Here is a 13,619-nt window from a genome sequence, read left to right on the forward strand (position 1 = left end):
TTTTTGTTGTAATGGTAAAAGCATTTAGGATAGGAGTAAGGAAGGACTGGACCTGTGATTTCATTTGGGATTAGGGAATTCCCTCTACCAAGGCAGGTTAGTACCTTCTCTGTAACTTACTTGCCTTGGGTCACTTAGCCAGTGTTTGTCAAAGGCAAGACTTGTTTTGACTTAAAACGAAGCTGCATTCTAAAAATGAACAGATATAATAATCCTCATTCACAGCCCTGTGCCAAGAAAATACGGCAAGAGTTTCCCCTGGAAGAGGAGTATAGGTCAACATTGCAAACAGCAGAAGGGGCCTTAGAAGCAGTCCAGTTACTGCTACAAAGATCTCCTGCCCCTGACTGGCTAACAGTGAAACTAGAGGAGCTACAAACAAAGATAAATGCATTAAGAAGTTGTGCACAGGTAGGACTTTACCATTAAGATCATGTAAAATGAGTATTATCTTGATTATATTTATAATGTATCTGTCTGTTTTATAACAAGCAGTTGAGCATAGACTTGAAAATAATTTTTATTGGTCATGTTTAGAGAATAGAAGTGATGTTCTTATTAAGAACTACTTTGGTGTCTTTTGGAACAATTGACAAAAGGGCCAGGTTCACATAGCACCTCATCATATAGCCGTACATATATGTGTGTGTGTGTGTGTGTGTGTGTGTATGTATATATATATATATATATATGTATCACCCAATTCTCTGAAATATTTCATCCAAGCTCTAAGTGAGCCATTAACAGTGGGACTTATTCTTTTGGCTATAGAAAAAAAATGGCACGAAATTAAGTTAGAAACTAAAATTTTTGTATTTATTATCTTCGGTTTTCTAGAATTGTCCTGGAAAAATAAAAAATACAACCTTTACTTTCCACAGCCACTTGTTCTTCACAGAATCTTGCCTCAGATACACTAGGTCCTTTCTCCTGGAATCCAGTGGTGTGAACTTTATTTCCACCCATTGCTTTTAGCATAGGTCTTGGTTACTCCACAGCAGTTGGCACAAACTGGGAAAAAAGCTTCCTGGTACAGGAAAAATAGGCTTTGTTGGGATCATCGTGACTTTTCTGTTAGGTGCCTGCTGTCGAGGTAATAATTTGTAAAACCAATATAGAAAATATTTCTGAAGTCCGCATCACGCTAGTTGTCACCAGCTACTATCATCTTCTTCCCAATTTAATTCCTCTTCTTCTCCCCAGCCTTCTGCTTCTCCCTGCAACAAGAACATGTGAAATAAAGTACTTTAAGAAGAACTGAATGGGCCACACTTGACTCTTATATTTTGGAGCCAAAACATAGCTTGGCATTTTATAAAACCGGATAACCCTTATCAGCTAGGACTGGAACTCTGAAACCTTTGTCTCTTTCCAAGTTTAATAATACCACTAAAACCTGAAAAAACTACGAGGTATGTAAACTTTTAATTTTACAAACTGGTTTTACTTTCTGATCAGCTTATCTCAAGCACATTGATTACTGAGCTGTAATTCTAAACTCACTGACGATAAAAGCATATCTATTTATTTAGTTCTCTCCTGGCCTAGGATAAATCAAGATTAATAAAGCCCATTTTATTCTCTTTGACCACTTGATCTGTAAAAAAGTTAACTGTCATTCAGTGAGTGTCTTTTCATGCAAATACTTATGGATACCAAAGCAGACTGGCTTGAGCTCCTACAGAGGAAGAATGAACAAGAAGTTCTCAGAAACTCTATAAAAAATGTTCATAATGAAATTTATTTCAGGATATGTATAAAAATTATTGCATTATGGTTGCTGACTGGATCATAACATGCCGATTACTCAATCTTCTTTCATTCCTAAATTCAATTTATTTTCTCCATTAATATAAAAAGCAAACTTCCATCTGCTTAGCTCAAAGTAGTGATTCTATCTCATAGCAAAGTTGGTTTAAATCAGTTAATGAATGGACACACCTGGTGTGAGAAGCCTGGACCAGTAAAGTGAGTACAGCTCATTTTAGTAAAATTATTAGAGAATTTCCTTCCAGCATCCTATGATTAAGAATCAACAATCCTCACCTCAGTAGCTTCAGTTGCGGCAAATTTTGATGAAAATTGCAGCATAGGTGAGATATCATCTTTGGGAACTCTCCTCTCTGTCCTCAGTTCAGGTAAGATTAGAAGAGCTTCTGAAGGCTTGATTTCTGGGATCATATCAGCAAACCAGTCCAACTCAGGATCTTGGACTGGTTTTCTTTTCACCTGAATAGTATATTCTTCTCCTAAACCAAATTCAGATGGAGCTTTAAGAGACCTTTCTTGTGGCAATTTCATTTGTTTTAAATCGTCCCAGTTTCCCCCGGGGTCAGCCTTTGGGGGTGGGTTCAGTTTTAGAGTCTTGGTCTCCTCTTTGTCTAAAGGAAGGACAACAGGATCTTGCTTCTGCGGTCTTGCAGTATTGGGCCTGGCTGCACTGAGGCCATTCCCTGAAGATGCTTTAGGATCAGTAGGCTCAAAATTATCCCAAGCCTCCTCCAGAGTCAAATTTAAATTTGTAAGTTGAGGCCTAGGATTATCACATGATTCTACAGGCCATATCTGTATGCCGACCATCTGGTTCTCAGAGGGCTCCTCAGGCTCACTCCAGTCTGGCCATTCCTCTCCGGATTTTTTAGAATTTGAGGTAAAGTCTGTACCATCCCCTGAAGCACTTTTCACTGGTGGAACTCCATTCATGGGGAGCTGAATGGACTGAGGAGCCTCTTCACCTGTGGGAGAAATACAATTATAAACATAAACCCAGGTTTGGGCTTAAATGAGATTGTGGGTCAAAGGTTACTTTATAAGGAATAGAAGTCTAAGAGTAGTTCACATCTGATGTTTGGAGCTGTTTTGGCAACAGATCCTCAGTGCTGCAGCTGAAGAAGCTGCCATGGATCAGGCTGCTTGGAAAAAGGAGAGGCAGCATTAATGTAATTATAAGGAGCACAGCACAATTACGGGTTCAAATTCCAGCTTTACTTCATATTACCTATGTGACTATGACTAAGTTACCCTCTATAGTTTCCTCACCTGTAAAGTGAGGGATTTGGAGCTCCAAAGTCCCTTCCAATTCTAAATTCTGTGTTCTAATGAAAGAGCACAATAAAAAAAATATCCAATCCAAGAGCATCCTATAAAGTAATACAGATCTTTTCTCTTTGCATATTATAGGGAAATGGCTTTATGGATGTCCCTTATACCTTTGGGAAAGAAAGAAAACTGTCTAATAACAGAGCAATTAGGATGCTCTTCTTTTCTTGCCTAGATGCTATTAAATAGCTATAAAAAATAAAGTTACCTACAAACTAGCTTGTGAATTCTCTTATCACCAGACAAAGAGTGCAGGGGGAAAAAGGTAGTAAGCCAGACACCAAGGTCATTCAGTAAAGATACTCTGGTGGCTCTTTTCTGAAGGGTAGCAAACAGAAATAAAATCCTAAGCCTTTAAATGAATCTTATCATATAGGTGGCTTCCATTTCTAAACACCTAAATACTCAATTAAAAATTGGTAATACAGGCAGAAATCGCAAACTACACTGTTTTTAAAAGGTATAGCCCATAAATTAAAAACCTGTATACTTTTGTAGAGTGTTACCTCTTGACTATTATTATAAGCCTAAAAATTTAGAGCAATATAGTCAGGACTTCTAAAAGTAATCCTGGTCAATGAAAGAACCTTGTACTTCTTTGCTCCTTCAGTAAGGAAGGAATCCTGACAAATGACAGCTAACATCTATTATGCTTGTCACATTAACAGATGTCTTTCTGCTCATTCCTAGGATTTCCAGAAAAGCCCCAGTCTAATGAAATATGTCCAATACCACAAGCAGTGTCACTTCCCTTTCACAGAGGAGGGAAACTGAACTTCATTGAGAAATTACATAAATTGTCTAAGGCATCAGGAATGGTCTTACACCCCCCCAACTGTGTACTTCCACACTCAGAATAGACTAGTGTATTTCCCCCTATATAGGAGGTGGACAGTTCAAGTGAACAATGGCAGAAAGAATAGGCTTTTGACAGATACTGGTGAGTTACCTCAAGTATCTCTTATCATCCCCAAACCCCCTTTCATTTCAGGGCAAAAGATAATGATTGTCCTTTAAAGTATTAAGTTTTCACTTGGACCATATTCAGTTGACACCAAGGAGTTCCTTTCTGAAGGCTATACCAGGAGTGCTATTTACCTTCTGGAGAAACACCAGCTGTTTTTGTAAAACTTGGGGCTGTGCGTTTGAATATCTTGGTTCTTTCTCCTCCCACGACCACCTCTGGTCCAAGTAGAGAAACCAGCACAGCCAGGCTGTGAAGGGTTATGGCTACAATGGAATCACTGGTATCACGTAGGCCCAGCAAAACCTAGGGCAGAATCCAAATGTTAATGTTTAAAAAGTGTTTTTATGTACACACAAACAAAAGGAAAAGGACTGCAATGGTTCTCTTCCTCATTTCTCCAGAATTCATTCTTTCCCTTCGTCAGATTTTTTTAATCTTTTTTTCGAGGGGGCAAGGCAATTGGTGACTTGCCCAAGGTCACACAGCAAATTAAATGTCAAATGTCTGAGGCCGGATTTGAACTCAGGTCCTCTTGACTTCAGGGCTGGTGCCCCTTCATCAGATTTTTGGCCCCTGCATTCCACTGTTTCTAATCCATCTGAAGATGGGAGAATTTGCAATGATCTTTTTTCTGATGCCTCCCTCTTCAAAGAATTACAGGACTGGAAAGGACCTAAGCAGCTTTCTAGTTCTATGTAAACTAGCCAGAGAGGCAGAACCCTTGACCTCCTGAGGCTGCCCAATCTATATTAGCAAATCTATCCTGACATATCCTAAAACTGTCCCCTGAAATGCTCACTTCCCGCTTAGTTCTGTCTGCCCACTAAGGCCCAACAAAACCTTTTTTTATTTTTTTGCTTTTTGGAGGGGCAATTGGGATTAAGTGACTTGCCCAAGGTCACATGGCTAGTAAAGTGTCTGAGGCCGGATTTGAACTCGGGTCCTCCTGACTCCAGGGCCAGTGCTGTATTCACTGCGCCACCTAGCCACCCCAGCAAAACAAGTCTTAACCCTCTTCCAAGTCAATTCTTCACATAACTGGTAGAACTCTCTTGAACCCTGAATCTTTCCTCTGGGGTTTCCCAGTCCCTTGAACCACTCTTCACACAAGGTTGTGACTATCCAACAGCTTGGGCCTCTTCTAGATATTCCAGCTTATTTTTAGCATTCTTCCTATGATTTGGTTCCCAGAACTGAACATGTTATTTCATTAAAGGAAACAAGCTAGCATGAAAGGGACTAGCTTCTCTTTATTCCTGGAAGCTGTCCCTCATGCTATATTCCAATATCATTAACTCTTTGATTGCTGTGTCAAACTGAACTTAAAATTTACCAAAACTCCTTTTCTCTCTTCACAGCTATACCATCAGAATTCATTTCATTTCTAAGGGCTTCCCCTTTCTCAATCTCTTTTTCCTTTTAAGTCTTGGTTTACAACTATGTACTAACCTAGAATCTTAATAAAGCATTTCTGTGAAACACTTTGAAAATAAAGGTTTAGCCTAAAGCACATCCCATGAAAAACTGATATTTTTCCTATGCAGATCAAAATTAGAGTTGCGGATTTTAAAATTCATCTTAAGTTTGGATAGCAGAGGTGAGATTCAGACTTTCCAGTCCCAGTTTCTTCCCTTTTCTCTAAGGACACCCCAAACTGCATTAGACTAGATTACATTTAACTCGCATACTAGTACGCCGCTTTCAGTGGTTTCCTACTACTGCAAGTCCTGGAGATTTCATTCCAACCTGTGGCAAGATGACTTTCTTCAGCTGCTCCTGGGTGAAGTACTTTGCATAGGCATCTATGTGAGACAGAAGCACCATCCGGACATGTTCTTCATGAACTTCAAACAGCTTTAGAAGCACAGGGATCACTCGGGTTTGAAACAGAGCTTGTGAAAGCAAACAGCCTGTCCGTTTTTCTCCCTGTTTATCTATTTTAAGAAATGGTGAATGGTACAAATGGGAAAACATCCCATTTTAATAAAAAGTAGACACTGAGCTTGTCATAACTATACAAATAAAGTCAACTACAAAGGACAATCCAAATTCTTACCTGAGATAATCTGGACTTTTCTGTAACACACACGACAGTCTAAACTTTGGAAGCTGCCTCCCAAATCATAGTTCTTTGGCTTGTTTTGCCTCCACTTTATATGGCTCATGTCTAGATTGTCACAGAATGCCTCAGAAGGTGCAAGCTCAGAATAACAATGAGTGTTTCATGAGTACCCTCTTCTTTCCTAACTCTCAAAAACCCTGTACTGTCATCCCCCATTATCCTTTCATCTCTGAAGAAGATGTAAGATGATGGCCTTTCTCCTTGCCAAGGCCAACCCTTTCCCCTCTTGGGGATAATTTTAACAAGTATCCAATCATTACAGAATAACATGGGGAAAACAGTCACTGGCTCTAAAATTGGCATGTAATAGGGTCTATCTTTATCAAGCTGCTTAAAAAATGAAAATAGTTTTAGCCATTATTGTTAAAATATCCGGATATTACAATTTGACCATTATTCATCTTATGAAATCAACTTTAAAACGGTACCAATTTTTACACTTGAAATTTCTTTGCTGTTCTCTTACCACAATGTAGCTCTCTGAGCTGGGCATGACTGTTGTATCTTGAACTCACAAGTCAGAAGTTCACGATAATTAGCTCATTTTGTTGTACTATTGATGAAAAATTATTGTCACCTCTAAATGCCTTAGTTTTTTTTCCTTTGTCAATGAGATGACACTATTGTATCCATTCTGTTAATGAGACTACAACAGTTTGGTACTTGTGTAATTAATAGAAAAAAAGAATTTGCCTTATGCCAAATTTCACTCCACATTAAAAAATATATCTTCGTATCATTGGCAGGGAAAACTAAGGCACTTGGAGGTGACATTAACTTTTCATCAATAATACAAGAACTGAGACTAATTATCAACTTCCTTGTGAGTCCAAGATAAATTATAGTGTCATGGAAAAATCTCAACTATAGAGTCAAAATCACCCAAATTTGTAGCTGTCGAGAATGCTTAAAATATTCACCTTTCTTGGGACCAAGCAAGTGTGGAAGGAAACTCTTGACAGCTACTGGTTCTGCAAACACCAGTTGGTTAAGCAGTAGAGGGACCAGCCTGGAAGCTATCAGTTCCTCCGACAAGCCGCTGACTCTATCAAGCAGAAATCTACAGACCAAAAGAAGAGACTTGAGAAAGAGTTGGTGACATTTCATCTGTTCACTTAGGCTTTCACCTAAAAATGGCCTCCTTCTACCCGATGCCATCTGTGAAAATGAGCTGTAGAAGAGCAATGTTTTGATTCCCAAGGACTTTATATTAAAAAACAAATATGCCTGCTATAGGCAAAGCATGAGATTAGCATTTATAAGCACTTAAGTCCAGAAATGAAACAGGAAATATAACTGTTACCTATTCTCCTTAATTGGTTAATTACCTACTTACTAGTAAAAAAAAAAAAAAAAAACTTCCTCAAATCTGACTAGATTAAGCTATAACATTTTTTTACAAGTCCAACAAAACTGAATATAATTAAAGTACTGGCTTAAGGTATAACAGATAACCCACGTCCCAGAACACCTCATCCCAAATACCACTGGTCTCACATGATTTAAGGATTTTAACATCTTAATTCCTTTTACTTACTTGAAAAATTCAGTTTTTTCTTCTTCACTCTTTAATGTTAAACTCTTCAGGAAATTCACAACTTCTAGGAAATCATTTCTACACACCAAAAAGGAAAAGGGAAAGGTTATATTGAGAGTGGCAGTAGGGGAGCAGTGCCCAATAGAAACCACCAACGCTCAGTTTCAATATCTGTCTCTCGGGTAATCTTTACAGTCTAGTTTGGGGGCCTCCAGTATTCAGGGAGCTGAAGAAAAGCCCCACCAAAGATGAACACAAAGGAAACTGAAAGAAAAGCCAGGACTTTCTGGATTCAAAGTTCCAACTGTTTTTTACCACTGTGACCTTGAGCTAATGATTTAAATTTCTCTGAACTTCATTTTTTATTATTTGGAAAACGGGATAATCCTAACACCTGCCCTGCCTGCCTCACAGGGTTGTTGCAGAGGGTCAGATAAACACGTGAAAGGCACTTTACAGATACAAATTAATTACATTTCTTTTCATTCGCAATTATCTCTGGACCTGCCACCTTCATAATTGGAGACCCCAGAGAAGCAGCCTGCATTTTTTAAGTTCAGCCCCTCAGAAAAGTATTACCTGCTAAGTTAAAGATATCTAAAATCGCCATACCCTCAATTTTGTAGAATGAACTGGGTAGGAGCTCTGTTTTCCCTTTCATTGCTCCCTAATGACCTCTGCTAACAGAGGATTATATTTTGAGCCTGTGTGTTTAATGATCTCCAAACCAATCACATAAACTGTATCAATGGAAGGAGGCAATCAACAAGTAGAATTAGGTTTCCTCACCTAAAGAAGTCATGAGACAGTAAGGTACAGAGTGCTGGCCGACCCTCAGGATCAGGGTTCAAGAGCATTGAGCGCAAGGTTTGCTGAAAGCCTGACAGACTATCCGCTGAAACTGAAATTCAGAGCCACAGTTAGTTTCCATTCCCATCTCCCCCGCCCTATGCAGACAGATCCCTCTGTAGCTGAAGGCTGATGAGTGGCAAAAGCCCAAAGTCTTGACTTTGTGCTAGATAGCTATCAGTTACATACAAAAAGGTAGAAGACGAAAGAGTTGGGGAGCTTGAAAACTGTCAAAAACCCTGAACGGTTGGGATGCCATGATTTACAGGTATTAGGTAAGGATACCTGCAACACTGGGAAGCACTGCTATCTATTTTTTTTTTTAAGCAATTGGGGTTAAGTAACTTGCTCAAGGTTACACGGCCAGTTTTTTTCTGGGTGTGGTGCTGAGCATCTGAGCCCACATTTGATCCCAAGTCATCCTGACTCTGGGGCCGGTGCTCTTACTCACCGAGCCACCTGGCTGCCCCTAAGCACTGCTATTTATTAGCAGGAGGAGTGACCATTTGTACAAAGCCCAGGTCAGTGAAGAGACTGACAAAACAGACCAACAATAGCAGAGGTGGTACATAGTTGCAGGCCAGGGAAGATGCTTCAGAGATCCCTAAAGTGTACAATGATAGGCTAGGAACGACAGAAGAAAATACAATGACCTTTTATCACTGAAGCTAAAGGATGGAAAGGGGAAGAAAAAGGGAAACCAGTGGCAAGATACAGCTGGAAGAAATCAAAAGGATTTGGAAAGAAATCAAAATTTCATCATTTCATCCTGGTCTACAAAATTTTTTTTTAAGGGTAAGTTTCTACCTCACATACTCTAATAATATCACTTACTGGTTGGTTCTGAGTATTAATCCATGACTAGGTTTTGGGTATTTCTACCCCAAACTGTATGAGCCACTCACGGTATTAGCAGCTTGTTTGTCATGGTTCATACTTCCTAGTTACTAGTATGGAAAATAAGGAAACCTATGGTTTCCACTATCAAAAATGCTAGTAATTTCTACTCCAAAAGGGTTATACTTTAGATTAAAACATTCTTATGATGACCACAGATCAGACTCCCATTGGAAATCCACAAAGAATAGTGTTACTACCTACCTTTTTTGTGGAAACGATAATATAATCACACAACTCACCTTGTTCACTTAAGATTGTGAGCAAATTTTCCACCATTATTCCAAATGAATAGGCATCTCGGGCATGTCCATTTGTCTTCGGCAAAGTTCTGAATTCTGCAGACTGAAAGTATTAGAGATCCTCAAGCCAGGATGTCTGCTTTGTATGAATCAGACACGAAATTTTTGCTGTAGTACCTTCACTACTGATTATAAAAGAACATTGCTTTAAATTCTGTTAGAACCAGTCTGATTTATTTCAAAACTAGCTAGAATCAGTTAAAGGATTGGGCTTAAATTGCTTACATAACACCTTATATATGTTCTTGGGTGTGGGGGCTTCTGTAAGCTTTACATAGGAAAGTTCAGCATAAAAACTATTTGCTTTAAAACTTAGTATTAACAAGTATTCAGGTGGCCAGGTGGCACAGTGAGTAAGAGCACCAGCCCCAGAGTCAGCATGGCCTGGGATCGAATCTGGGCTTAGATACTTACCACCCACCCAGAAACACCTGGCCGTGTAACCCTGAGCAAGTTGCTTTAAAAAAAACAAAAAACACCAAGTATTCATTAAGTGTCTGCTCTATGCTGAGGACTACTGTTAGGTGCTGGGCAAATACAAGAAGGAGCTGGCATGCAGGAGCTTTTCAGAAAGCTTATAGGTAAACATTCCTCTTAGAGGAAGCATGACAATTATTCACATACATCTGCAATTAGTCCCTAAAAAACAAGCCCATTTAGGTAGATGAGTAATTGGGGAAAGCCAAGTAGTTAGTGGTCTGGAAAAAGTTTCCTAATTTGTGGTCTTTTGTTATACTGTCCATGGGGCTTGATTCAACAATCAGCCAACTCCAAGGTCTTTTAAATTTATAGGCAGTGGGAAAGAAATCTTAGCCCCTTTCTCTTCATCTGTTGGCCCCAAAAGCCAAGAGAAGGCAAGAGAAAAAAGGCAGCAACAACCCAATTAAAGTGAAGTAAGAAGTATGAAATGTTTTTGTTGCTATTGTTATTTTTAACTAAATAGACCCCTCCATTAATCCTAATATGTCAAACATACCTTTTCTTCAGGAGGGATAGATGCCTGGTCTCTCAATGACTGAATGTTTCTCAGAAACTGAGAGGAAAAACGAAAAGGTCTGGGTCAATATTTTAAATGCTCAGGGACATGTATGGTGACCTGCTCTTAAGCTAAAAAACATGGATAAAGCAATGAAAAAAACAAGAAGCATGACCAGTCTTCAACAACTTCCATAACTACCCAAATTAAAACTGGCTGAAGACACAACAGAAAGTTGTGTCCTTATTCAGCTCATCCTTTGGTACTCACAGGTAACCAAGTACAGCAAAACAAGGTTGGGAGATGAATCAAATATTTATTATGTGCCCCCATATGCCAAGTACTATGCTAAGGAGACAAAGGCAAAAATGGAACGTATATGCTGTTGAAGTTCTCTGCATCTCTCCCATAATTAAGTTAGAATATTATGCCTATCCTACCCTTATCACAGTAAAAACAGTAAAAGGATATTTATAGCATAAAGCTAGGCTACCAATAAGCTTTCATTAATAAATTAATAATTTACTCTGTATCTTTGATATTCCTAGTTTACTCTGTATCTTTGATATTCCTAGTACCAAGCTAGGCCCTGAAAGAGTATATAAAGAGAGTTTAAGTCATGGCTGTATATTCATCTGAAGGTCACTATCTACCTGGGAGAAACAACCAGTATACATGAAACTGTGGAGTTGTAATGTGAGTGCAAGAGGTGCTCTGAGAAGAGAAGGGGGTGCAGGCTAATGCCACCCTGGAGGAAGCAGGCCTACAATTAGTTCTGGAGGTTGAGGTTAGGCAAGCAGAAAGAAAAGAGAGCATTCCAGAGAGGGAAGACACAAGGAAAGGCACGGATGCGGGAATAAGCACAGTTCTGAAAAATAGACCGACCTGTGTGCAGAGCCAGGGCTGCAATGCTGGATGGCAACAGGGTTGGACAGGTGGGAGTACAGCCCATTCAGGAGGGGCCTGAAAGCTACAGAAATTTAGACTGGATACTCTAAGACGATCCTACAGAGTAGGAACTGGCAGCAGAGAAAACTGCTTCAGGAAGATTAGTCTGGTAACAGTGTGCAGAATAAATTGGAAGGGAAGAGGAGACTGAAGGCATAGAGCCAATAGCCAGAGGAACCAGGGTAAAGCTGTTGCCCTCAAAAGATGGAAGCACATGTTCTGCTGGAAGAGTCCTAGCTAAGAATCAGATTTCAATTCTGTGGCCTTGGGCAGGTCACTGGTTACCCCCTCAGGCTCTCAGGTGGACTAAGTTATCTTTAAAATCCTTCCTAAATCTAAAATGATAGCATCTTCTATGGTAAAGAAGGGTTGGTTGGGGTAAAAAAAATCTGCCTCTTAAGGGTACAGGTACTTGATGATTCCAAAGGAAAGACAATGGATGGAAATTAGACCATGAAAGCATATCATTGTTACTACAAAAACAAATTGTACAAAACCCTGGAACAACCAGAAGCCTCCTCTTCTCAGTCTCTTCTTTGGCTCTTACCTCTGGCGTGGCTTCAGAGACTTTACAGACTGTTTCCATTCCTCCTAGCTTCCAGTGCCCATCCTCACTTACAAACACAGATGACAAACAGACATTGTTGTGCGTTAGGTTTCCCTAAAAGAAAGCACATGAGGATGGGAGACTGAAATAGCCATTTTGCAAAGAAAGATCCAAATGGTAAAGAAAACAGAATCACAAAAGGAGCCTTCCAGGCTGATAAATTCTGAAATGGGCCTATCTCCATTTACTGTAAGGGTAGAAGTCAGTCATATGACTGCACTGAGTGAAGGTTACAGAGCCACTAGTGATGACACTGAACCCAATTAAAAATTGTTACATTTTTTTAAAAAAGCAGTAAGTTGCCCTTTTACTACTGCAATGATGTGGCCTCAAGAGGTCAAACTGGACGTCTGCATAACCTGACTAAAGAAGAAAGGAAAAATGTTCTTGGTGGCAAGATGAGTCTCTGGATAGACAGTCTAACTACTGGGATTTTCTCTAACCATACGCAGATGTATATAATTGTCAGGAGAGCCAAGAATATGGTTACTGCTTATTTGTATGCCACCACAGACAATGTTTATTATTGAATTCATTCAAAGAAAAATTCTGTTCTTCTAAAGCTTTTCATTTCATGATTTTTTTCCATTTCTATTCCTTCTCACCTAAGCACAGACCTTGGCCAACAGAGAGAAAAAAAAGAGCAAAAGCCTCAGGAAAGATGAAATAATAAGGGCCACCAGAAATATTTACCAGAGTGGTTTGATAAAGACTGGATTAAAGGATTGTAGGAACAATAAAGTCAAATAGACTGATAAGTGACATAAGAACATATTACAAGGCCAGTATATTCATTTTAAAAACTCAGAATTATTCCAGCAGACATGTTTTTGTTGTTATTCAGTTGTTTTCAGTTGGGTCTGATTCTTTGTGACCCCATTTGGGGGTTTTTTGCAACGACACTGGAATGGCTTGTCATACAGATGAGGAAGCTGAGACAAATAGGGTTAAGTGACTTGCCCAGTATCATACAGCTATTAAGTGTCTGAGGCCAGATCTGATCTCAGGAAGATGAATCTTCTTGAATCCAGGCCCAGCACTGCACCACCCAGCTGCTCTCAAGTAGGTATAACAGCACTTAAAAATAATTCCACCCACTGGACCATTAACAACCTATTATTACATAAACTCCTTAAACACATACAAGCAAATATGCTTGTACACCCAAAGCCTGATGTGACATTATAGGAAAGCCCTGGCTCTGATTGGCAGTAGAGAAAGTTAGGTCAATGAATGATCTGCTTTATGTCATGACTTGCTCTGCAAGGCACAATGCTAAAGACAGTATCCTGGGAAACACTATCAGCAGTGATGC

General features: G+C 39.4%; 2 protein-coding genes across 7 annotated transcripts in view; one reads left to right on the plus strand and one right to left on the minus strand.

Moving 5' to 3' along the window:
* Positions 1-1,514, plus strand: part of FIRRM (FIGNL1 interacting regulator of recombination and mitosis) — a 72,743-nt gene extending 71,229 nt beyond the window's left edge. For all 3 annotated transcript variants that reach the window (XM_069094745.1, XM_069094746.1, XM_069094747.1), the window contains 2 exons: positions 226-411; positions 1,204-1,514. In XM_069094745.1, the coding sequence (XP_068950846.1) occupies positions 226-411; positions 1,204-1,236 (219 nt within the window). In that variant the 3' untranslated portion in view covers positions 1,237-1,514. The remainder of the gene's footprint in view (positions 1-225; positions 412-1,203) is intronic.
* SCYL3 (SCY1 like pseudokinase 3) overlaps positions 790-13,619 on the minus strand; it is a 34,894-nt gene continuing 22,064 nt past the window's right edge. For 3 of the 4 annotated variants that reach the window (XM_069094749.1, XM_069094750.1, XM_069094748.1), the window contains exons 4-13: positions 12,245-12,358; positions 10,750-10,806; positions 9,714-9,816; positions 8,515-8,626; positions 7,726-7,803; positions 7,109-7,248; positions 5,813-6,000; positions 4,198-4,369; positions 2,047-2,735; positions 790-1,217 (exon numbers count right to left, since the gene is read on the minus strand). In XM_069094749.1, the coding sequence (XP_068950850.1) occupies positions 1,152-1,217; positions 2,047-2,735; positions 4,198-4,369; positions 5,813-6,000; positions 7,109-7,248; positions 7,726-7,803; positions 8,515-8,626; positions 9,714-9,816; positions 10,750-10,806; positions 12,245-12,358 (1,719 nt within the window). In that variant the 3' untranslated portion in view covers positions 790-1,151. The remainder of the gene's footprint in view (positions 1,218-2,046; positions 2,736-4,197; positions 4,370-5,812; positions 6,001-7,108; positions 7,249-7,725; positions 7,804-8,514; positions 8,627-9,713; positions 9,817-10,749; positions 10,807-12,244; positions 12,359-13,619) is intronic. The other variant, XM_069094752.1, reaches the window with a different exon arrangement.

Source organism: Petaurus breviceps, unplaced genomic scaffold (genome assembly GCF_028583685.1).
Source record: "Petaurus breviceps papuanus isolate PSGF00001 unplaced genomic scaffold, PetGlider_PUasm1.0 220, whole genome shotgun sequence".
In the NCBI taxonomy this organism is placed as follows: Eukaryota; Metazoa; Chordata; class Mammalia; order Diprotodontia; family Petauridae; genus Petaurus; species Petaurus breviceps.